Genomic DNA, 24,352 nt, shown 5'->3' on the forward strand with positions numbered 1-24,352 from the left:
TTGTGTCTTTTGTTCTTAGAGTTTCTCACCTCCACACCTGTAGAGAGGGGCTCACAGCTCTGCTCTGATGGATGGCAGGGAGGGGTAGAGTTGAAAGAGAAAAAAAAATCCAGAAAGCCAATATATAGGACCCACAGGGTAGGAATTCTTGTGCGATCCTAGAAGGAAGCACCTTGCAACACACTGACAGATGTGGCTCCTAATCTTTCTGGAGAAAAAGTGAGCAAAACTAAAAGATTAGGATCCTCTTAAAAGGGCTTGAGGGAGTGGGTTCGCCTTCTTCTGCTCTTTCATCATGTGATGGCACGGCACTCATCCCTTTTGCCCTTCCATCCCTTTCTGCCATGTGAGACCACTGAGAGAGCATCATCTACAAGGAATGAGCCTTCACCAGACACTAATCCTGTCAGCACCTTGATCTTGGACTTGCCAGCCTCCAGAACTGTAATAAATAAATGTTCCGTATAAATTGTCCAGTCTCAGGTATTTAGTTACAGCAGCACTGGTGGACTAAGACAGTAGGTGTAGTACGTTTGTCTGGCTCTGTTGAGTGCCCACCTCAGATGACTGGTCATAAATTCAAAGTGAATCCAGGCAGCTCAGGGGTGATTTTCTCCAGTGATGTTCAGCTGTCCAGGCACAGGCACCAAGAAGGTAGATTACTGGGTTTAAACAGGGTTAGGGGTTATGATGGGGAGAAATGGCCAGAGAAGTTAAGCGTGCATGTTCAGTAGTAGATTTAATGCGAGTTATGAATCTGTGGTAAGGAGGACTAATGGGGTAACTGATAGTGAAAAAATGGTGAGACCAGTGGATTGCTGGCTCACTGAGGTCATGTAAGAGAGTTGCTGGAGTGGGTGAGCTGGGCACATAGGATGTGGTGGGCATAGAGTGGGAAGTCTGAAAGTGAGATTTCAGAGATGGTACAATTATAGGGGGTGATGTGGTTTATTTATGACTATGAGTGAATGAGCTGGTTGGAGGAAGTATTATCTAACAACTCTTTACAGGGGGCAGAACTACTGGCCCCATTTTTCAGATGAGAAAACTGAGACACATAGACATTAAACTGACTTGCCCAAAGTCAAAGAAATGAGAAAAGACTGAGCTGGAAATCAAACCCAGGCTCATCTGCCTTCAAGGGCCTCATTCTCAAAGACTTCCTACCACATTCAGGTATGGCTTCCTAGTTAAGTCAAGTGTCTTTATTTTGTTTCTCTTTCAGGAAATGCTTTTTATCTGGAATCTTACTTTTTATCTGTGAAGACACAAAGTTGACTACATTATCAATCACTTTCATTACCATGCTGGGCATTTAAGGTCACAGAAGGATGAGACTGGGATAATTTTGTGCTGACCAGAAAACTGGTTAAATCCAGGGTTTCCTGGGGAGAAAATGAAAACACATCATATTTACTGGTGGAAATGCAACTGCGTTCTCTGCGGGCACTCTCTGTTGACTCTAAATCAGAATAACAATGTGGGATTAGAAGCTTGATTTGCGGCTTTTTGGAAGGAGAATATAGACTTGAATGAACATGTAAAAAACTTGCCCCTTCTAGATATCTAGGCTCAAATGGGCCAAGAAAAGCTTTTCTTACAGAACAAACTCTGTGTCAGCTTTTTAAATGTCACAGTCACAGTCACGCTGCATATGTCTAATTCCCTTCAGTGCGACAGCGCCACTTCCTCAGAGTGTCTCCAGTGAGACGGTTAGAATCTTAATCTTTTTCATTATCTTTCATTCTGAGCCTCGTAAACTGTCCAGCACATAGTAAGTGTCCAATAAATGTGTGTCAATTAGAATAGAAGAAAAAATGAGTAAAACAGAACAATCTCATGGAAGGGAGAGGGACTAACCATACCTGGGTAATTCAGGAAGCCTTCCCAGGAGATGGGTGGTGGCCATGGTAATGGGCGGGGAGGGGTAGAGTTGAAAGAGAAAAAAAAAAATCCAGAAAGCCTATATATAGAACCCATAGGGTAGGAATTTTTGTGTGATCCTAGAAAGAAGTACCTTGCAACACACTGACAGATGTGGCTCCTAATCTTTCTGGAGAAAAGGTGAGCAAAACTAAAAGATTTCATAAAAACAGATGGAGGAAGCTAGCATGACAGTTTCAATGAGGCTGAAAAAATGAACTTGGAAGGACTTCTAACCATGAGTACTAAAAAGAAAGAATAATGACTCCAGATTTGAAGATATTTTCTCCTAAATCAACTGTTACCACACATTGTGTGGCTTCTCAGGAAATTCAGTTCAAGAAATATACAGGGCACCTATCACAATTACAGCTTTGTTTTCCCGAGCCTAGAGAACTAACTCTAGGGTGACTTTCCTGGTTTTTACACTGAGTTCCATGTCCCAGGAACCCCCCAAGTCCCAGACAAACCAGGCCAGCTGTCACTCTACCTGGGAAGGAGAATGAGGAATGCTCGGAGAAAGAAGATCAGTGCCAAGATCAATATCAAACATGTTGGTCTCAAGACAGAGCACAAAGGCTGGGCTGAGAATGGACTGGAGGTGACAACTCTATATCTGCTATCATCCTAACTCTGAGTTGTCTGCATAAGAAGATTCCTCACCCACTAGCAAAGTGGATTTCTGGCTTCCATGAATGACCAGGTGCATGGAATCAAATGCAGAAGGACAGTCAAACGGGAAGAATGCATGCAAGGGAGTCCTTGGGTAGCAACAACAGAATTGAGGACAAGAAAGACAGGAGCCTCATTTTGAAGGTCCTGCTCTTCCCCCACAATTATATCTACAAATAATGATCTGAAAGAGAATGTTAGGCTGTTAGACTCTTACAGCAAATAGGAAACACTGCTCTGCCGCTGCTGTAACCCATATGTAAGTGATCACAAGCAGGTAAACACTGAGCCCCTGAAGCCCAAACTACAACTTCCAACCTCACTACAGCAGCCAGAGATACACATGACAGTAGGAGAGGGTCGGCAGCTCTAGGGGAGGAAGCACTAAGTCATGGAGGATAGTCTTCCATGCAGCAAACAACCCACAGTCACTCTTTGCCTACCAAAAGCAAGGAACGTTTGAGGAACTGCTCCTGCCATAGCACAGAGACAATGACATTTCTACAGCAGGAAACTTACCAGAAACTGTCATTATCCTTATTAAAAAGTCACAACTCAGGCCTTTTACTGATTTGGAAAAGAACTGGCAAAATCAGGCAAACAAAACAAAGCAAAAAGGAAGAAAACAAGAATAGTCATGCAGACAAAATTGATACAATTCATGCAAATTGAGACGGAAGTGAATATATGGCATTTGGAAGCATAAAGGGTAAGAAACAGAACATGACAAGTCAACTGCAGACCAGCATGTGTGCTGTGAGCCAGGGACAGACACCGGGCAGGAAAGGAGATGTGCAGATGTTGTAAAAACCGTATGTCTAGAAAAAAGAAAGAAGAACTAAACTTAACTGAGACAAACAAAACCCTGGCACTGCTGACCGTGGTTTTCACCAACAACTTGAGTCAAAGGAGTTGATATCAGACCTCCATTGTAGCTAATGTCCATGACAATAATGATAATTACTAGTGTTTATAAAGCACTTACCATATACCAGATCTTATGCTAAAGTTTGACATAGATCATCTTTTCTTCTCACAATAACCGCATGAGTTAGCACTGGGATTGCACTTATTTTACAGTTGGAAAAACCTAAGGACCAACGTCACACAGTGACCAATTGGTGATACTGGATTCAAATTCAGGCCATCTGGCCCCAGAGCCAGCTTTGCTTTTCTTTCTCTCTCTCTCTTTTCTTCTCTCTCTCTCTCTCTCCTTTCCTTCTTCCTTCCTTCCTTTCTTTCTTTCTTCCTTCCTTCCTTTCTTCCTTCCTTCCTTCCTTCCTTCCTTCCTTCCTTCCTTCCTTCCTTCCTTCCTTTCTTTCTTTCTTTCTTTCTTTCTTTCTTTCTTTCTTCTCTCTCTCTCTCTCTCCTTTCTTCTTTTTCTTTCTCTCTTTCTTTCTCTCGGCATGAAGTCTTGCTCTGTTTCCAGGCCTGGAGTGCACAGGCACAATCTCTGCTCACTGTAACTTCTGCCTCCTGGGTTCAAGCGGTTCTCTTGCCTCAGTCTCCCGAGTAGCTGGGACTACAGGTTCACACCACCACACCCAGCTAATTTTTGTATTTTTAACAGAGATGGGGTTTCACCATGTTGGCCAGGATGTATGATAGCTGGCTCATTCCATCATGGTTAGTTTATACTTTGTCAGAAAATTCTTTTTGTAAACTTTACAAAATTATTTTAAAATATTAAAAAGTATTTACATCAGACTCAGGAACTCTATCTCGTACTACTTCCTCTTTCACTTTGAAACTCCAAACCAACAAGGAAGCAAATGGTTCAGCAGACATAGGCCAGATTTCCAGCAGTGGGTATTGCCAGCCCCATCCAGAGCTGAGGTCCGTGTGTGCATGTTTTGCGGGTGAATGAGTAGTACAGGAAGGAAAGGAGAGAGTGCAGCAGCTCTCACCTTAGTCAGTCACAGCTCAAGGAGAGTAGATGGTGGTAGCAAAGTTGAGCATCACTTTCTTTAGAAAGATGAAAGGGCGGTGAGGGGTGCTCACAGGATGAGAGGCACAGCAGGGCAATGCTGCTTAAGTACCTATCACACACAGGTGAGCAAATACATGTTTTATGATGAGGTGAATCAATGAGTGAATAAATTAAATGACCAGTCTGAATGTACTGAAGATTTCATAATTTTATGTAACTCTAGGGAAGGAATATGTGTGGTCATAGAATTGCGTTTTACTTTATGAACTAAAGGAAATAACTTTCAGCATTTTAATGTTCCTTGAACTCTTCTTAGATAAATTGTAATGTTCAGTCACTACTAAAAACTATGAAATCTAAAGCTGAGTGTGGTGTTTTATGCCTGTAATCCCAGCACTTTGGGAGGATGAGACAGGTGGACTGCTTGAGCTCAGGAGTTCGAGATCAGCCTGGGCAACATAGTGACACCCACAGCCATCTGTATTTTTAAAAAATAAAATTTTTTAAAAGTATGGAAATGATTTGCAATGAACATATAGACTCTTATCAAATACAAAGACTAAAAATTTGCTAATCGAATGGGTGTTAGAAGTTGTGACTGAGCTTCAAATTTAGCTCAGCTTTCTGGCAGCCAAGACAAAGTGGAAAACACAGTAAATTGCACTCCTGTCTTACTAGAAAGGAGGAAGCACTGCAGTCCCTCAAAGAAGACAAAGTTATTTTCTGAGCACTGAATTCCCAAGTAACTTTCTCACGTAAAGGTATACATAGAAGTCTCCGGCATTGTTCATTCTTCATTCTAATTTTTTTTCAGTGCAATTAGGAGCAGATTTCATGAAATCATTACTTGCAGGAAAGATATAAACTGAGGATGTACCATTAAAGGACAACTTATGAGCCCTATTCTGTGAGGGTTGCGAGATGAAGTAGTCCAAGTACAGCCTCTAATCTGATCTGGGGTTGGAAATGAGACTTTCTACAAAGAAAGGAAACAGATGTTTGCTGAGCACCTAACATATGTAATATGCATGAAATATTTTCTTCCTCTCAGCATATGTGTTACTAGTCTCATCTGTAGAAGCTAAGCAACTTGCCCCAGATTCACTGCTGTTTAGAGAAGAGTCCCAAGCTCATGCCCACTTTCTTATACCACACCTCCTCTTCTGTTTCCCATTTTTATCAAGAAGAGGGAGTGGACAATTTAGCTCCTTTCTTCAGGCAATTTAAGGTTATTCTCCCCAATGAGGGCCTAGAGTGCTGGTGTTACATACTTTATTAAGAACAATTCATTTTGTTCAAAAGCCAAAGAATCAGTGGGTTGTGGGGTTGACTCATATCTGCATGTCCAGAAATGTTCATGTCTCTTATCTCAAAGGAAGTCCATAGTGTTGAGAGCTGTAAACTTCTCTGTTTAAATGACCTGGGAAAGAATTACTATACTTTCTCTTTAGTGATCAGAAGACCTAGAGACTCCCCATGGACAAGATGTTTACACTGTGATCAAACTTTGAGTAGGAACTGGGTGGTGGTAAGGGAGCCCCAGGTGGAGAAAGGGCTCCAGGCTGATGAGAAAGAGCTGGAAGCTGCAGAAGGGAGGACGTGGCTGAAGTCTCCAATGTGCATCAGGTGAAGGGGAGGTGGCAAGAGAGAGGTGGGCAGGTAAGCAGGGCCAGATCATAAAGACCTTCCATTTAATTCCATCATGCAGAGGAGCTATACATAGTACAAAGCGTTCTGCTTCTCCAAAAATGTAGACACAATGTGCAGGAAAATCACTGTGAGAAAGATGTGGGGCCCACTGGAGAACATCTGCACCTGTATCTTAAAGCTGAATGGCAGTAATGGGAGCAGGGGTGGCAGGGCCAGAATTCCTCTTAGGTACTATCTGGGGCTCCCATAGCTGTTCTCATCACAGCACCTCTCTCACCGCTTTGCAGTTTTATTTCCTTGTCTCTGCCCCCACTGAACCGTACGCCCAGCAGGACTGTCTTCATATTTGGCTGCCAGACCTATAATTTTTTTTTTGCAAAATGACTTTTGGTTTTTAAATAAGCTTTCAAAGAGAAAAAGGATGATGAGTAAAGCATAACACAAGAAATGTAAATTATTTTATCTCCTTGTAACTTTTGTATCTCGGTTCCTGTCTGGGGACTCTACAAAATTTCCATGCCATCCTCTGTGACAGAATCCCCACGATCTGCCTGGGCCTCACTGTGGCTCTCCCTGGCTCTTCCCAGGTACTATTAGATCTCAATTGCTGTGGTCACAACTGTGACTTTCTTCTGCTTTGTACTCCCTCCCATCTCTTGTATTTGAACACAAGTTCAAACAACTCAACCAGGGTGCACCCTCATACAACCTTCTTTCCTCAAGTGGCCTTGTGTGTGATAGGACCATTGTCATCAACTTGTTTCTCTCAACTGGTCCTAGCATCTTTCCAACACCCCTATAGTGGGCCTTACTCAAAAGGACTACACAGCTGGCAGAGTCTGCATAGAATTCTCCTATTGGATGCTATGTGAAGATGGTTCATAATTGTGAGTTGTGAGACAGGGCAGCACTACCACTACCGAAGCAACTTATAGTGATGTATACCCATGCCAGGGCCACAGGGCATTTCAACCTAGGACTAGTTTCAGACACATAGGCACCAAGAACCACCGAACTAGCCTCTGCCAATCCAAGTGCCCAGTCTCAGACAAAGTACAAAATCTAAGTTGAACTTGTCTAGCATGTACAGGGAGAATTTTGTGCATCAGTGGGTAGAAGACCAGGTCCTGTCTTCCCATCACCTCTTAACTTGCTCCCCACTCTGCTGCTGCTGCAGAAAGTCCGGAGGTGATATCAGTCCTTTTTCCCCCAAATGCCAGAAGTCTGTTGGCCTGGCTAGCAGGAAGCATGCACTTTGTGGAGATAATTTAATTTATGCCTAAATATTAAGTCAATAGCATCAGTGGGCAGATATTTTTACTTAAACAAGCAATAACAATGTAACCTCTGCATAAAAACAGAGTGAGCCCTGGAAGGAGCAGCTCCCTTGTGTAGCTATTCACTTTCTAAGAGAGGCATGTTCGTATTCTCTTTTTGAGAAGAAGTCTTGCTCTGTTGCCCAGGCTGGAGTGCAGTGGCATGATCTCGGCTTACTACAACCTCCACCTCCTGGGGTTCAAGCAATTCTTCTTCCTCAGTCTCCCAAGTAGCTGGGATTACAGGTGCCTGCCACCAAGCCCAGCTAATTTTTTTTTTTTTTGTATTTTTAGTAGAGACTCTACCTGCATATGTGGGGAAAGTTTATCAGGGACTAGGAACCACTCATGGAAAGCAAAGACTGTGGGCACAGCAAACAGACTACATTCAGTCTATAACCCAGGCTGGTCTGGTTAGCACACAGCAAGTTTGGTCATGAATTGTAAAGAAAGCTCTCGTCGCTTTCTTATGTTCAGAAAGCTGAACATCAAACAAGCACAGATCGATTCACCACGGGCTACATGGCTTCAGGATTCCCCAACCTGGGGAACCAGCATTTCGGTGTTCAAATAAGGTACAAAATGTGCTCATGTAGGCTGGCCTGGTCATTGGAAGCCATGTAGCTTTTTCAAGGAAGCCCTGTAACTTGGGACTGAAGGTCCAGACTTTCTGGACCTGTCCTCCAGTGATGACAGTTCAGTTAAAAGGATACATAAATTAAAGAGCAAAATATTGAGTAACGGCGTGAAGGCAGTGAAAGGCTGTCATGATTCTAAAACTGAAGATGATAAAGAACCAAAGGAAGAAGTGTGCGCTCTTGACTCCACCACAAGTCAAGACTATTTGCTCTGCGTTTTCCTTTTTCTTCCAATCCCTATTCTCATCAGGATCGATAGGTCAGATGCAGGAAGGTCCAAGACATTTTTTTATCACTTCATGAAAATCTGTCAGGCTCATAGTAGTGGATGCAGCAAGACCCCCTTCAGCTCTGAGATGGAAGTACAGTGGAGAATCCTTCCTGTAGCTCTCAGAGACTTTTGCTTTCACTCCAGCTCACAAGATTCTAGGGAAACTGGAAGCATAGTTCATCAAAAAAACCTAGGGCCCCCCTCCTGGGCCACATTCTGGGTCAGTGTCTTGCTGTTTTATCAAGTGCCCATTCTAGTGTCTTTCCTAAGCTATGGCCTGGCTCCCTGAGGACAGATCTCAATAAAAGCCTCCAAAAAATTGAGCTAGAGAGTGAATCATGGGTTAATATTTGGGTTCTATTCCCAAGTGACCTTATAATCCATCCTTTTGGTTATCATCTACTCCAAAAGTTCTCAATTCAAGAAGATAACACCATCATCCCCATCCCCAAGGAACACTTGGCTATGCCTAAAGACAGTTTTATTTGTCACAACTGGTAGTGGAAGCGGGTGTTACCACCATGTAGTGGGTAGAGGCCAAGGATTCTGCTAAACATCCTACAATGCACAGGACAGACCCCACAACAAAAAACTATCCAACCCAAAACATTAATGGGATCTAGGTTGAGAAAACATTAAAAACACAGATTGTCAACTTCCCTGACATAACTCCCAGTTGGGAAGAGCCCAATAGAGGTAGGTTTCTCTCATATATTGGTAAGCCAGTTCCTGTAGTTACACCTGGACACAGGAAGCTGAAGAGAGGACTGGAAGTCCTGTGACTGAGTCAGGGGCTCTCTCTCATCAGAGGACTCGGCTCATGATCCAAATTCTAGTTCACATGACACTTACAAATGTATTCTACTGTAGCCCAGTCCTTCAGGGTGACGAACTTGTAGACAGCATGGATAATGACAAGGGTTCTTGTGTATTTCATTATGTCCTTATTATTGTTTTTTCATTAAGTAATACTCAATAACATCATCTGCTTGTAGTTAAACATTCATTCAGCCAACAGATATTTATTGTGTGCCCAGTTAAGTCCAAGTCCTATGCTCTGTACTAGCTGGGTGGTAACTGTCTGAGGCTAGTGAACATAGACCTCAGTACCTACGGCAGGAGTTCCTCATCAGGTGGGGATGGAAGTTGGGGGTGTTTGTTGAGATGCAGGATCCTGGGCCTTCCTCTAGAGATTCTGATTTTGTAAGGATGTTGCCCAGAAATCTGCATTTTTAGCCAGCACTTGATGTGAGTCTGATGTAGGTTATCTATGGGAACACGCTTTAAGAAACATTGGTAAAAATCGTGAAATTCACCCAATCAAATCCTAGACCTGAATATATGCAGTCGTGAGCTCTAGTGTGGTAATTTCCTATATCTGTAAAAAAAAAAATCATTTAACTATGAATTGTCTCAATTTTTTTTGTTTTTTAAACCAAAGGAGAGTAAGACCTTAATAATCTGTGTTCCAACACAGGTGGAAAGAGGCTAGAATTACTTCATTTATATAGAAGCAGGACACTTTCAAAGGAACATAACCTTTGAATTTGTATGACATAAATTGAGCATTAGCCAAGCACATATACATCGGTGATAGTTAGGAGGAAAATCTCTTGCTTATGTAAGAGGTATGGACACTATCTTTTCTCTGAACTGACCTCAGCATACAATCATTCATCGCTTGATTAGGGAATGCTAATCTCCCCTGGCTATCAAGATAAATGACTTTTCTGATTACTCTGTTTTCTTTCCAATCCTTTCTCAGACCTACGTCATTAATGCTCTGCTTGTGACTTTTCAATGCAGCACTTATTTTAGTAGCACACTTAACCCCATTAGAGATTCAAATCTAAATAAACTTTGCTCCAAACAAAATTCCTCCAAGCTGTTAGAAACACCTTAATACTTATCTATGTCTAATATCAAGGAAATTATCTTATAATATGGGCAAGATACATAAATGTAGGCAATAGTTTTCAGCCCAATTGCTCTGCCGTAAATTACTGTGACCAATTTAATAATAGAAGAAATCTATATAAAGAACTTCTTAACAACTATATAGATTAAACTTAATGTATCACTGTCATCATTAGAAGGAAAGGGTAGGGATTAAAGGTCAGACTATCTCAGAAAATATGCCAGTCTCCCTTAAAATAATAAAAATTATGTCTCTTTTCCAACTCATCTAAGAATACCCTCCCATTCTGTCCCTTTAATTATATCTTTATTATGTAAGGTTTTTATTATCCTTTAATACTTTTAATGCTAATAACTCACAGTTCTGTTTGTGATCTGTAGCCTTAAATCATCCAAAGTACCCCAGATCATGCACACCAAGGAGTTCCATCCCACTGTTTCGTCCAAATGAAAGAGAACCTCCTCCCAACATTTTAGAACTTGGAGCTGGCATGCCAAGTTAAATGCAAATGGTCCCTCAAACTCAGGTTTGCTGCAAGATCCATTTTTAAGTAGACTGTGCTCCCTGCAGACCAACATGCAAATGGTGCTCGAAGTAAACGTAAGAATCACAGAAGCAACGAAAAGACACCAACCGTACCTATTTTCGCCTCCACTTTCAGGTTGAAATCCCAGGTCCTTGGCAATTTTAGGGACATTTTGCTTCCAGTTTAGGTGAGTAGTTAGTGAAGCAGTGAGTCTGTCACAGTTTGCGTCCTTCTTGCCTTTTCACTCTTTCCCTCTGTTTTTGTGTCTGTTTTTGTTCCTCCTTATGATTGCTTCACAAGCAATCTTAGGCTTGAGGTTGATTTGCCAACGTGTCTCCTCTCTTCTCTTAGATGAAAGGTCCATCCATCTATCACTTAAGGATGGCACCCAAACTCCCCCAGCCTGCACCCTTAGTCCCACAGGGGCTGGCACCCTGCTTTTCTTGCTTTCAGTTTTACCAGAAATGTCCCAGTTGACACTTCCCTCTGCGTCATGGGAAGCAAAACTCCTTTTCGAAAGAATCTCAGGCCTCACTGAGTTGAGGTTGTGATAAACAACTGCTGCCTCTCGGGTTTTTTTTTTTTTTAACTGTCTGCTTCCTTGCATTGGAGGAAGTGGGTGGCTCTTCAGTGAGGATGATACATTATGAGCACTCTGTTTTGAGAAAATAGTTTTTGGAAATGCTTGAAAAACTAGAATGGGTGCTTCTGTTATAAAATGCTACAGTTTTAATTAAAAGAAAATGTCAGACTCCCATCATATACCTCAACTCTAAGCTCTCCACTTCCTCACCTAATGGATCAAGAATCTAAAAATGGTCAGAAAAAAAACTAGCATTCCCCAAAAGTTATCTTCTTTTACATTCTTTCTGCTGTAAGGACCATGTCCCAAGCTCTCCAGCTGCTCAGGATGAAGTTTGCAAGTGATCTCAGCCTGATGTAGGGAGGGTTTTGATGTATTTGACTTAATGAATCAACCTAAGCTAGGTGTACCCACTCACATATGGTAAGCATTCTTTGGCATTGCACACAGGGCATGGGCTTTAGAATCAGGGTGTGTGGGCTGTATACAGCATGTGGGCTTCCATTTGCTAGCTCTTCAACTTTTAGCAAGCAACTGAATCTTTTGGGGCCTTAATGTCCTCATCAGTAAAATGGGGTTGATAATAACCACAACTCTAAGGGTTTTTGCTAAAGAATCTAGTGCAGAGCTTGACACAGAGTGGTTGCACCACAAACATTAATTCAACCTTTATTCTATTCTATTTAGTTCAGCTCCATGACAAGCTTTCACATGTTTAACTGGATCACCCTAACCTAGTGATTAAGGATTTGGGCCCTGGAAACAGATCACTGGTAGTCAAATCCTGGCTTTCTTGCTGTGGGACTATGGACAAGTTTTGTGACCACTTTGTGTTTCAATTCTTATCTGTAGGTGGGGTAAATAATAGCACTTACTTCATAGGCTGTCATGAGACTATTAGAAAAGCCAGTACAAAGTGCTCAGAACAGTCACTGCTAGCCAGCATCTAAGCCGCACACCTTGCTCCATTCATTCTCCAACTCTCCTAGATGACTCTGGCATACTTTCTTCATCACCTCCCACTTTCTTACTCTTGCTGATGACCTTGACTTCCTGTTTCATTGAGAAAATTGATGTAACTGGGAAAGAATGTCCCTAAGCTTCCCTCACTCTACCTGCTCACCTAGCTGCATGCAAGCTGTACCCCTGACCTTCTTCTTGGTACAGTGGGTGAACAGGCTGTTACCACTCTCCCATCCCTATTGCATCAGCAATTTTTTCTCTCTCTTGGATCCTTCCTGTCAGCATTCAAACTTATTACTTTTTTATTCCACATAAAATCTCTCTGGATGCCACCTCCCCCTTGGGTTAGAGCCCCATTTCTCTTCTTAGTTTCTGAAGCAAGCTTTGGTAAGAATTGTCTGACTTGCAAATATCTCTCCTCTTATTCTCTCCTGAATCCTTTAGTTGATGTTTTTGCCCCTATGACTCTCCACAAAATATATTCTTATCAAGGATACCAATGACTTCCCTGTTACTAAACTCACAGGTGAGTGCTCCATCCTCATTTCAAGGGCCCATCCGCAGTGTTGGACACATGTGATAGCTCTATCCAACTCTGAGCCCTCTGTTCATGAGGCTGCTGCGGCCCATGATTGGCCTTGGCTGTCTGCCTGTGGGCCTTTCTGGCTGTTCCATGTCTGTTTTCTTGCTAATTCTTTCTCATCTCTCTGACCTCTAAATATTGGAGAAAACTAAGACTCAACTCACACTCACACCTTGGTGAGCTCTTCTGTCTCAAGGATTTAAATGCCACGTAACTGCAGATGATTCCAAGGTGTATTTCCAGCCCAAAAGCCCTGGACTCCAAATCTCATGGATCTCTGCTTAGATCTATAGTAGCCATCTTAAACGTGTCCAAACTGTATATCCAGAGAAGGAGGCTGAAGGAACAGTGGTAACCTCTTTAGGAATGTGTACTCCCCTCTTTAGGAATGAAAGGAACCTAAGCAGGAAGAAACTAGCAAGTACATTCAACGCCTCTGCGCACATGCTGTCTGCTCGCATTCCATTGGCCAACACAGGTCACATGGCCACGCCCAAAGTCAGTGAGGCCGCAAGTACACCCAGCCGTCAGTGGAAGTGGGAGGGACAAGGGCCAGAGGGTTTGCTGATCGAGACTCCAATCCACCACGCCCGCCGGTTTACCAAGCTACCCAGCTCCAGCCCCCACCCCCACCCCCATCCCCCCCCCCCACCCCCGCCCAGGGAGCTGGATTCCACTGAACTTGACTTAGCCACTTGGAGACTTGGTACTACTGCCTGCCTGACCCAAACACTGCTGCTCTTTTTCGTATCCCGATTTCATGAAGTGGATGTGGCAGGGGTAGCCCTCTGGCCCTGGCCCAGCAGCATCTCCATGGGGAAATTCGACACCCATCTAAAATTTCAGTCCTGGGACCTTTAAACTCAAGAACTTTGAAAACATTTTGAATGTGGCATTAAGAAACACGCAGGGAACTTAAGGGTAGGTTCCTGTCAGCCTTGGAAAAGCTCGTGACCCATGGGGGAAGTTGGTCGTGCATATGTGGAAAGGCAGTCAGATGAAAAGCACACTCCCCACAAGAGCCCAACACAGAAGCCTTCCCCCACCACAAAGCTCTTTCTCGGGCAGGCAGCTGGGTACTGCTGCTCCCCCTCTCTGATCTTCATAAAACGAAGAGCCAGATGCCGTGCCTGGTCCCATAGTTTGAATTAGCATCTGTAGTAGTGTAAGCAAACATTCATCCATCTGTTGGCTTGTTGAATGCTGAGTGGTTTTATTAAGGACCAAATTTTTGCTGGACATTGGAGGAATGTTCATAAACAAGCAGACCTGGTTTCTGCTTCCTCACCTCACTGCCCTGCCACTCACTGTTGCCCCTTACAGCTGATGGGGGAGAAGAACAATTAAGTAAACAAATACAGTGTGAGAAGAGCTATGTTGGGAAAAGTGTAGGGAGCTATGGGGGTACATATGGGAGGGGTCTAACTGGACTTGGGAAGTAAAGGAAGGCTTCCTGGAAGAAGTCTTTTAAAGTACAGCTTGAGGAATGAGTTAGGGAGGCAAGAGAGTTGGAAAAAGGATTCCAGACAAAACAATATGAATGAGGCACAGCAGCAAGAAAGCTCTTCAGGTCACCCCTAAGAAAGATGAAAGGGATGGGGTTGAGGAGAGACGAAGCTGGAGAGATAGGCAGGGCTGAGGGGGGCTGCATCACACAGGGCAGGTAAGCCTTGGCAAAGAGTTCTGACTTTACCCTGGGAAAAGTGGAGGTCACTGGGGTATTTCAGCAGGGTAGAGGTGAGGAGGCTGTGGCAGATATCTAAGAGAGAGGAAGAGTGTGGGAGAGAGGTTGGCCGCATGGAAAGAAAGGAAAACAACACAGGAGTCATGTGAGAATTATTATGGCAGAAAAAAGAGACACCCATGACCCTGGCTCGTTACTGGAAGGGTGTAAGTTCCAGTCACAGAGATGGGGCACACACAAAAACAGTGAGGACTGGTAATGAGGGACAAGGAGAAAATGGAGGGCTTAGTTTGGGGCATGTTGATTTAGGGACCCAAGGGGTACTTGAGTGTGGATCTTCTGTACTCAAGGCTCATGTGAACCTAGAGCCCAGACTGACTCATTCATTCATTCACTCGTTTACTCCATAAACATTTATACAGGCCTGCGTTGGATCCTGAGTAAACAAGCATGATTAAGAACCTGGCCAAATCCTCAAATGACTCATGAGAGAGAAGTGTAAACATAACAGCAGTACCAGGAAAAATAGTGCACTCCTGGGATGAAGTGGGAGCAGGAAATGGTTAGCTCTGCTTGGGCAGCTTCCCAGGAAAGGTGACCCATGAGAGACAATAGTCAGGAAGCCAGGTTGGGGAGTGAGAGGAGAACGCCCCAGGCAAATGAAATGGCAGATCGCTGTTAAAACACAAATATGGCCCCCATTGAGGGAAGTATCAGAAATGATATATGGCCCCCAAAGAAGCCCCATGCCCAGTAATAGAAGTTGCAGGCGCTGCTGCAGTCAGGGTCTGATGCACTTGCTGGAAGGTTGGACTCTAGCCTGAGGAGAACTTATTTTGTTTTTTTTTTTAGATAGAGTCTCACTCTTGTTACCCAGGCTGGAATGCAGTGGCACTATCATGGCTCACTGCAGCCTTAACATCCTGGGCTTAAGCAATCCTCTCACCTTGGCCTACGGAGCAGGTGGGACTACAAGCACCAACTACCATGACTGGCTACTTTTTTTAGAAAATTGTTTTGTAGAGATGGGAGTCTCACTATGTTGCCCAGACTGGTCTCAAGCTCCTGGGTTCAGGTGATCCTTCTGCCTTGGCCTGCAAAGTGCTGAGATTACGAACATGAGCCACTGTGCCCGGCCTGGAGAACTTTTAAAACATCTTTCACTATTATTTTTACCATTATGAAAGTCTATGCATAATCACCATACAAGTTTTTAAAAGCATAAAGAAAATAAAAATTATTGTTACCATTTTATGTGTAGTAAGAACTTTTCCCATTCTTAGTTTCCTTCTTCTTTCTCACTTTCTACTCGTGTACATGTCATGTATGCATGCATGTCTTTTAAATTTTCTAAATGGTGCATATGCTGTTTTATAAACTATTGTCTTCCCTTGACAAAAAAATAAAAACATGAAAAAGTATCTTTCATTAAGCATTTTTTCATAACATCATCAATGGTCTCATGATTTTTAATTATATGATGAGAGCAAAATTAATTTTGCATATCCCTGTGTGATCAAGATTTGAGATGTGTATAAATTTTCATAATATACTTGTGGCTAAAAATCTGGATAAATCTAGTCTTTTTCCCCCCCTCAGGGGGAATTCTTAGAGGTGGAAATGCTGGGAAAGGGATTAAGAATATACTAAGATTTGCTATGTGCTCTCAAATTACCCTCCCAAAAGTTCTACAATTTATGTTTCCATTAACAATATATGGAGGGCCCAATTCCCTTATAGCCTCACTAACAATTGGTGTTATCATTGCTTTTATTATAAACCATTTTTGATTGAATAAGCAAATAATTTTTTATTAAATAGTGAAACTAAAGTTACTTTTTAAATGTGCTTATTGGTCATTTGTAGGGGTCAGACGTGTCTAAGTGTCAATGTGTCTGAGTGATTTTGCAAGGAATCAGTGCAGGGGGAGTTTCTATATCTTTATTTCTGATTTTCATCCCACTTGTTCCAGGATCTTCTTCAGGAGCTGAAGTTATCTGCCTGTTAGCTGTCTACTTTATCACCTCCTTGTCTTCCATTTCGTCATCTCTGTTACTGTCATCTGCATTTGGAGAGAGTTTCTCATGTTTCTTCTTCACCTGACTGCTCAGTTTTTACTACCTTTATTGATACATAATTCACATACCATGCAATTCACCCATTGAAATGTACAATTCAGTGATTTAGTATATTCACAGAGTTGTGCAACTATCACTACAATCAACTGTAGAACATTTTCATCTTCCACAGAAGAAACTCCATACCCATTAGCAGACCCTCCTTATTTTCCCCAATGCTAGGCAACCACTTTATGTCTCTATAGATTTGTCTATAGACAAAGGTGTCTATTGCGGACATTTCACATAATGGAATCACATACTGTAATATGTGATCTTTTGTGATGGGCTTTCCTACCTCTGCATGTTTTGAAATTTCATTCATATTGTAGCATGTATCAGAACTTTATCTCTTTTCATGGCCAATAATATTCCATGTAGGTATGGTTAGACCACACTTTACCTGTTCATTAGTTGGTGGACATTTGGATTGTTTCCACCTTTTGGCTATCATGAAAAATGATGCTATAAACATTTGTGCACAAGTTTTTAAAATTCTATTTATTTATTTTTATAAAGATGGGGTTCTCACTATGTTGTCCCTGCTGGTCTCAAACTACTGGGCTCAAGTGATTCTCCTGTCTTAACCTCTTGAAGTGCTGGAATTACAGGTGTGAGCCACCATGCCTGGCCTTGTGCACAAGTTTTTGTGTGAATCCATGCTTTCATCTCTCATGGGTATGGACACAGCAGTGGAGTTTCTGGGTTATAGAGTAACTTTATGTTTAAACTTTTGAGGAACTGCTAAAATGTTTTACAAAGTAGCTGCACCCCCATTTTACATTTCTACCAGAAATGTGTGAGGTTTTCCTTTTCTTCCACATATTCCCCAACACTTATTATTATCAGTCTTTTTTATTTTAGCCATCCTAGTGGATGGCTAGGATGAAATGTTGTTATCTCACTGGGGTTTTGATTTGCATTGCCCTGATGGCTAGTGATGTTGAGCATCTTTTCATTTGCTTGTTGGCTGGTTTGGTTTTCCAAAGCAGAATTCCTGCTTCGTGAAACATCCAGTGATGGAGTCCCACGGAACCTGCATCTTCTCAAGACCATATCAGCCAAAACTCAAGCCTTCAACTTTGACTGAAGCTCTCCTACTTTTGTCTTATTTCCATTTAATCCTTCTGATGTACCTAGTGCTCAGTGTCATTTCAAATTTCCAGCAGACTTTTTTCTATGTACTTCAGCTGCGTTTCCCCTCCCCCGTGCCTGGTTCTCTAGAACGTTTAAGTGGTGCTGTGCATAAAAAGGCATTCACATTTTCCTGGGAGTGATTAGATCTGCTGAAGACAGTTACTTGTCACCAGATCTCTCCCTCTCCTCCATCGAGCACTCCAGGTAGTGGTTGCCACAGTCATTCCTTATCACCATGAAGGTTGTAGCTGTTGTTTTCTGCAAGGATTTAAAACAATGCCTGGGGAGGGGATGGAGGACTCCTATTCCAACGGCCTCATATCAGAGAACTGAATGGAGGGAAAAGCAGAGTTCGGTTTTCTGAACTTGAGGCAATTTGAATCAGAGTGAAGAACAGACTCCAGGAAAGTCAGAATGTGGTGGTCTGGAGGCCTTTGTCAGGAGGTCCCTAGGCACAGAACGAAGCTAGGGGAGGTTTCTCTGAACCCAGGCCTTTGTGCAGTAGGGTGATACCCTGTTAATCAGCAGGCGGAGGCTCAGCAGAGGCAGATCTCCTGAGGCAGATCAGGTGCCCTAAATTGACGTAAGACTTTACATTCCTGGGAAACTGTGCCCGGTGCCATTGCAATCACACTTGCATTGTTATTTTCCTTCTAATAGATTTAAGAAGAAAAGCATGAGACTTTTTGTACCCACATCTTATCCAAAAGTGGGGAGGAAAAAATGTGGCCTGAGGTCAAGCAGGTTGGGAGGAAACACATTTCTTTGTGGCCATGAGTCAGCCAGTTTCACTCGCTTGCATTTCCCACCTGGCTCGTGCAGGCATTTGAATGTGGGGCCCCGTGTTGCAGGTGCACTCAACCAGTAATCATGCTTTTAGCAAATACTAAATGCATAGGCTGGATGGCTGCATCTTGTGGTCTTGACTGACAGATGCCTCAGCATGTATGTCCTGGAATGTGGCATTGGAGACACCAAATGTAAAAATGTTTTCTGTTTGGATTTTAATAGTCTATATCTTTTTTAAAGCTATTTTTACAAGGCACAAGATCAAGGTTTTATTCCCATTCCCTTGGCTATATCGAAAAAACAGAAAGAAAAAGGGGGGGAAAAGCTTTGTGCAATAGGAGGATGCCCTGTTGGAAGCTCAGCAGAGGCAGACCTGGCAGAGGAAGAGATTTCTGTGCTCTGAACACTCTGTGTGAGCCCAGTGGATGGGGTGCAGGCTCCTGAGCTCAAATCACAGAGCCTTGCTCCTCCCAGCCCTGAGCAGTGAGTTGGAGGCACCCCTTCTCATTACTGATGTCACCTTTGCCAACGTGACATTGGTCCCTGGCATTGAACCTAATGTCTAGCCACAGTTTGATAGTCTATTGATCTTCATTTTTTCTAAGTGATCCCATAGCCAAATTGTCCCATAGTCAGAAAATTTATATCTAGATGCCTTAAGGCCAAGACTGGCATTACCGCTGCTGAGCTCTGCCTGGAAGAAGGCTGCTCTGTGAATCGTGGGGTCAGGAAGGGAAATGTCTATTTAAATGGGAAATCAGTTACTGAGGGATTATAAACAGAACCTCGTGTTTTCCTATGGGAGCAGACTGAGCAAATCAGGAGCAAATATCCCTCACATAATACCTCCTTTTGGTCACTGTTCTGGATTATATTACATTAATTTGAACCACATGAAGCTGCCAATATTGACAGCTTTTGACTGGCAAGAGCAATTTCATATATTTCCATATAATGGGCCCACTCTGCTTCCCGCCACTCATTCATTCAGTAAGTATAAAATGAACCATTCAAACGTTAGGGATAGGCAGTGCTCTAGGTGCTGAGAACACAGCCAATAGCAGGACAGAAGGAAATGCCTGCTTTTGTGGAGTTTGTTCTAATAAGGAAAGACGGACAAGAAAATAAATACGTGAAATAAATGTAATAGTAATAAATAATATAGATGGTGGTAAGTGCTGTGAAGAAAAAGAAAAAGTGCTGTGGGAAGGGGTGAAAGACATGTCAGGTTGAGGGGGAGAGGGGAGGGAGATTGCAGTTTTAAATAGTTGGCCAGTGAAGGTGACATTTCACAGAGTAGGTGACATTTGAGTAAAGACCTGAGCCAGGCTGATGATGAGTCAGGTAAACCTGTGTGGAAGAACCTTCCAACGGAGGGAGGAGTGAGTGCAAGAGCTTGCCAGAGGTGAGAGGAAGCCTAACACTTCAAGAGACAGCAGGGAGGTCTTGCGTTCATAGCAAAGGGAGGAAGAGGAAGAGTTTGAGAGATGGAGCCGGCAAGGTAATACGGGACGAATTGTATGGGGCTTCATAGGACCTTGCTGGGACATTGGCTTTTGCTTAGAGTGAGGTTTATAGCAGAGGAGTGCCTTGATTTAATGTATACTTTTAAGTGATCAGGCTGGGTATGGTGGCTCATGCCTGTTATCCCAGCACTTTGGGAGGCTGAGGCAGGAGGATCACTTGAGCCCAGGACTTCTAAACCAGCCTGGTCAACATAATTTTGGCCCTATCTCTGAAAAAGAAAAGAAAAGAAAACAATTGGCCAGGCAGGATGGCACACACCTGTAATCCCAGCTACTCAGGAGGCTGAGATGGGAGGAATGCGTGAATCCAAGAGTTTGAGGCTACAGTGAGCCACAGTCGCACCACTGCACTCCAGCCTGGGTGGCAGAGAGAGACTCTGTTTCAATTATAATAATTATTATTATTGTAATTATAAAATAATCAAAGATCACTGTGGCCTCTGCATTGAGAACAGACTGGGAAGTGGCAGGGCAAGGGCAAAAGCAGAGACCTTGGAGCTGCCTGCAATGGTCTGGGTGAGTGAGGACAGCAGCTCCGCACCAGCAGGGCCGGCTCCGCACACTGCATGTGGTTGTGTGGGTGATGCACTGTGCAAGGCACCAGCCTCCTGGGTAAGTGGGGCTGGAATCCAGTCAGGGCACTGAACACCAACCCAGAGTCTAACTGTGGCACTTCAGCCATCCAAGGAAGGAGTACCATTCTCTACGCAAAGACTCTGCCACCTATTCAGTCATGGGGGTGATATCTTTCTAAATTGTACAAAAGCTGCACAATATAGACCAGCAAAGACTCTGCTGGTAGCCAGGGAGGTGGTGAGAAGTGGCTGAGACTTCACATGAATCCTGGATCGATCCTATCTGCTTTACCAATGGGTTGTATGACAGGCGTGATAGAAAAAGAGGAGTCAAGGGAAATGACAAGGTCAAGCATGGCCTGAGAAAATGGAAGGAAGAAGGTCCAATTTGCTGAGATGGGAAAGACAGGGAAGGAGCCGAGGGCTGGAGATTGGCCCATGTTAGGCCAAAGATGCCCAGTAAACATCTCCAAACAGAGATCCTACTGCCACTGGATCTGAGTCTGGTGTTTAGGGCGCAGGTCCATTGGAGTATAGTTAAATAATGTCAAAAGACTTCTTTCATTGACCTTAAATACTTTTTGACACTCAGAGTGGCTCAGGAAGAACATCAGCAAGTGCAATTGGTAATGGCCTGAGGGTCAGTAGGTGGCTATGGCTCCATCCTCAGCATCCCACAGAGGTCATGCATTGCAGAGCTTCCCTTCCCCAGTGAGGCAGCTGCCTGCCTTTGCAGGAGGGGCTAGAATGAGAGATGTTTTGCTCAGGATAAATAAACATTATGGATTTAGGTGTTGGGTAGCCTAAGCTTTGAGACAAGGTGTTTAGAGAGTTGGGGGAAAATATCAGCTCCCTAACACCTAGAGAGTTTGGGGCCCAGTCCGGTGTGAACTGTGGAGAGTTTAAGGCCCAGTCTAGAAGGGACTGAGGCTTTCTCCCTGGGAGAAAAGAAGCCACCCTTCCAGGCTGCCCAGAGAGCTCCAGGGGTCACTCATCTGATGGTTCTGCTCAGCTGCATGGTTCTGCTCTCTGGCCCAGTGTCTCATCAGTTGAGGCCATGGCTCTGTCATACTCGGGCCTTGAAGAAGGGAGACATTCTACAAAAATTAGCCGGGCATGGTGGTGCACACCTATAGTCCCAACTACTCAGGTAGCTGAGGTGGGAGAATCACTTGAGCCCGAAGGTCCAGGCTGCAGTGAGCTGAGATGGTGCTATTGCACTCCAGCCTGGTGACTGAGTGATGAGACCCTGCCGAGAGACAGAGAGAGAGAGAGAGAGAGAGAGAGAGAGAGAGAGAGATTGATTTACTCCCACTCCACCCATTTCCCAGTATCAGATGTATCTATACCTGAACAATTAGGGTCTCTCCTCTTCCTTCCAAAATGAAATAAGTTATTTATTCCTTTCTTTGGAGCAACAAGCTCTGCGGGGATCTGGGAGTCTCCATCTTGCCACAAGAGGTGACATCCAGGAACCAGGCAGTGTGTTGGCAAAACCACCCAGGGCATGCTCATATGTCCAATTTGAGTCTATTACAGACTGACTGGCCATATTACAGAGTGACAGAGCCTCCTTCCTCATTTCTACCCACGAGGCCTAGAGCCCTGGTGTCCTGTAGCAGAGGATGCCGCTGAGTGCTAACCCCCCCAGGATGGGAAGTCAGGACGGCCTGGCTGAGGAGGCCAGGTGAGCAAGGAGGTAGAGGGATAGCTTCTTGAGGCTCCCATCCCTCCACTCTCAGTGGTTCAGGAGTCTTCCTACTGTAGAGGAGTTCCTCATGGAGCCCTCTTTACAATCATTTCACAAGCACTCAGGTCATACCAGCCCCAAAAGATGGATGTCAGTGGCCAAGATGCCAAGAGTCAGTGCCCTTTTCTAACTGAAAGTCCCCTGAACGTAGTAGACTTGTTGCTAATCTCTGGAGAGAGCACCCTTCCTCCTCCTTGACTACTGTTTTGATGGCCACTTTCCTTCCAACAGCTGCTGTAGGTTTTCATCTGCCTCCCCTTATTCTGTCCCAGCCATTACAAAGAGCTGCAAGAGTTACAAATAGCTCCCTCTTCAAGTGAGCTATTTTGCAGCTGGTCCCCAAATAGGTCTACCAGCCTGGGCAGATTAGCTGAGGAGCCCTGCATGGGGGGATCCCCCAGAAGGCCCCTGTCTATCTCTGGATGACCACTCTACCTCCCTCATCTTGGCTCCACTGAGCCCTTTTTGCTCTCAGCTATCAGCTGCAGTGCATCACCTGGGTGGCTTCCCATAGGTCTCATAAGCCCGGATTTTTCCTCCTAGCCTTGAGCACTGTGCAGGCCAACCAAGACAAGTGCCAAGACAGCTTCCCATGCATTTGCCCTGGTTCTCACAGGATTGTGCTGAGCCTGCCTTTCCCTTTCAGGCTTTCAGTATTTTCCCTACTATTTATGAATTAGCAACTACTCTATTTCCCGTCTAACAAAAACATAGTTAGCCATCTTGCTTCAGACAGCTCCCACGGCAGATTTATCCTATCTACTTTTTCCTTTCTAGGCTCCTTCAAGGCTTTCTCTCCTAACTCTTTCCTGGGTGGGGACCCTGGGAGTTGTACTCATCCTGCCTGGGATCTTTCAGTTCATGGGGACAGAGCAAGCTGTGTCCAGGTGCCTTTGGACTTGGCAGGGGTGTTGGACTTTGCATCTGAGGTCCCTAGGAAGTCACGTACCTCACACAGGTGTGTCAGCTTATTTACTGTGAGTCCAGTTCAAGACTGAGGCAGGTGTGTCTGATCCCTTATGTCAGCCAGACTAGACACCTCATTCTGCAATAAAAGGCCCTCTATTAACCCCCTACTATCTGGCATGTGACTTCTTCAACTGCAAAGAGATTCCATCTAGAGTTTCTTGAGGAATGAGCCTTAGGAAACCCAGTTCTCTTTCCCCTGCAGGCCACAAGGGCATATATATACAGTAATTACTCCATCTTGGGACTCATCTTTGGTCCTATTATTCTCCTAGTCCTTTGTGCTATGAAAAAGAGCAAAATAATTGAATGCAGCAGTTTCCACGGCCCAGTTCCTCCCACCCCCACGTGGCTAATCTACCATGCCAGGGATCAGGAGGGACTTTCTTCTCAGGGCTTTCTTGGCCCACAGCTGACAGCATGGCCATCAGGCCACCATCCCTCCTTAGGGTCAGTAATCTGCCTTCTCAGGGTTTTATTGGCTCATATACAATGTGGCCAACCTGGTTACTGCTCTCCCCACCCTGCTAGCACCCTTGGGGTAGGGAGAGATGTCTTCCACCCTGAAGGGCCTCGTTGACCCCTTCTACAGGCCTAGTCAGGCATCGTTCATTCCACATTGGTATACTCTGCCAGGGAAAATACCAGCGCCATCATATCCACAGGCTGGGACCAGGGGAAGAAGAGTCAGCAGGTGTCTGCAATCCCCATCCTCTCAGCTAGCAGCTGAGTGGGACTGTGCTGCACAAAAGAGACCACTACAGAGCAAAGCATTTGGAATGAAGAAGGCCAAGAAGCCTCTGGATGCAGGAGTCATAATATTATATCTACAACA

General features: G+C 44.1%; 1 protein-coding gene across 3 annotated transcripts in view; it reads right to left on the reverse strand.

Annotated features, from left to right (window-relative positions):
- ARHGAP25 (Rho GTPase activating protein 25) overlaps positions 1–11,380 on the reverse strand; it is a 90,317-nt gene extending 78,937 nt beyond the window's left edge. For all 3 annotated transcript variants that reach the window (XM_035272395.3, XM_035272393.3, XM_017964259.4), the window contains exon 1: positions 10,958–11,380. In XM_035272395.3, coding sequence (XP_035128286.3) covers positions 10,958–11,015 — 58 coding nt within the window. In that variant the 5' untranslated portion in view covers positions 11,016–11,380. The remainder of the gene's footprint in view (positions 1–10,957) is intronic.
- Between the last annotated feature and the right edge of the window lie 12,972 nt (positions 11,381–24,352).

The sequence above is a fragment of the Callithrix jacchus genome, chromosome 14 (genome assembly GCF_049354715.1).
Source record: "Callithrix jacchus isolate 240 chromosome 14, calJac240_pri, whole genome shotgun sequence".
Lineage (NCBI taxonomy): Eukaryota > Metazoa > Chordata > Mammalia > Primates > Cebidae > Callithrix > Callithrix jacchus.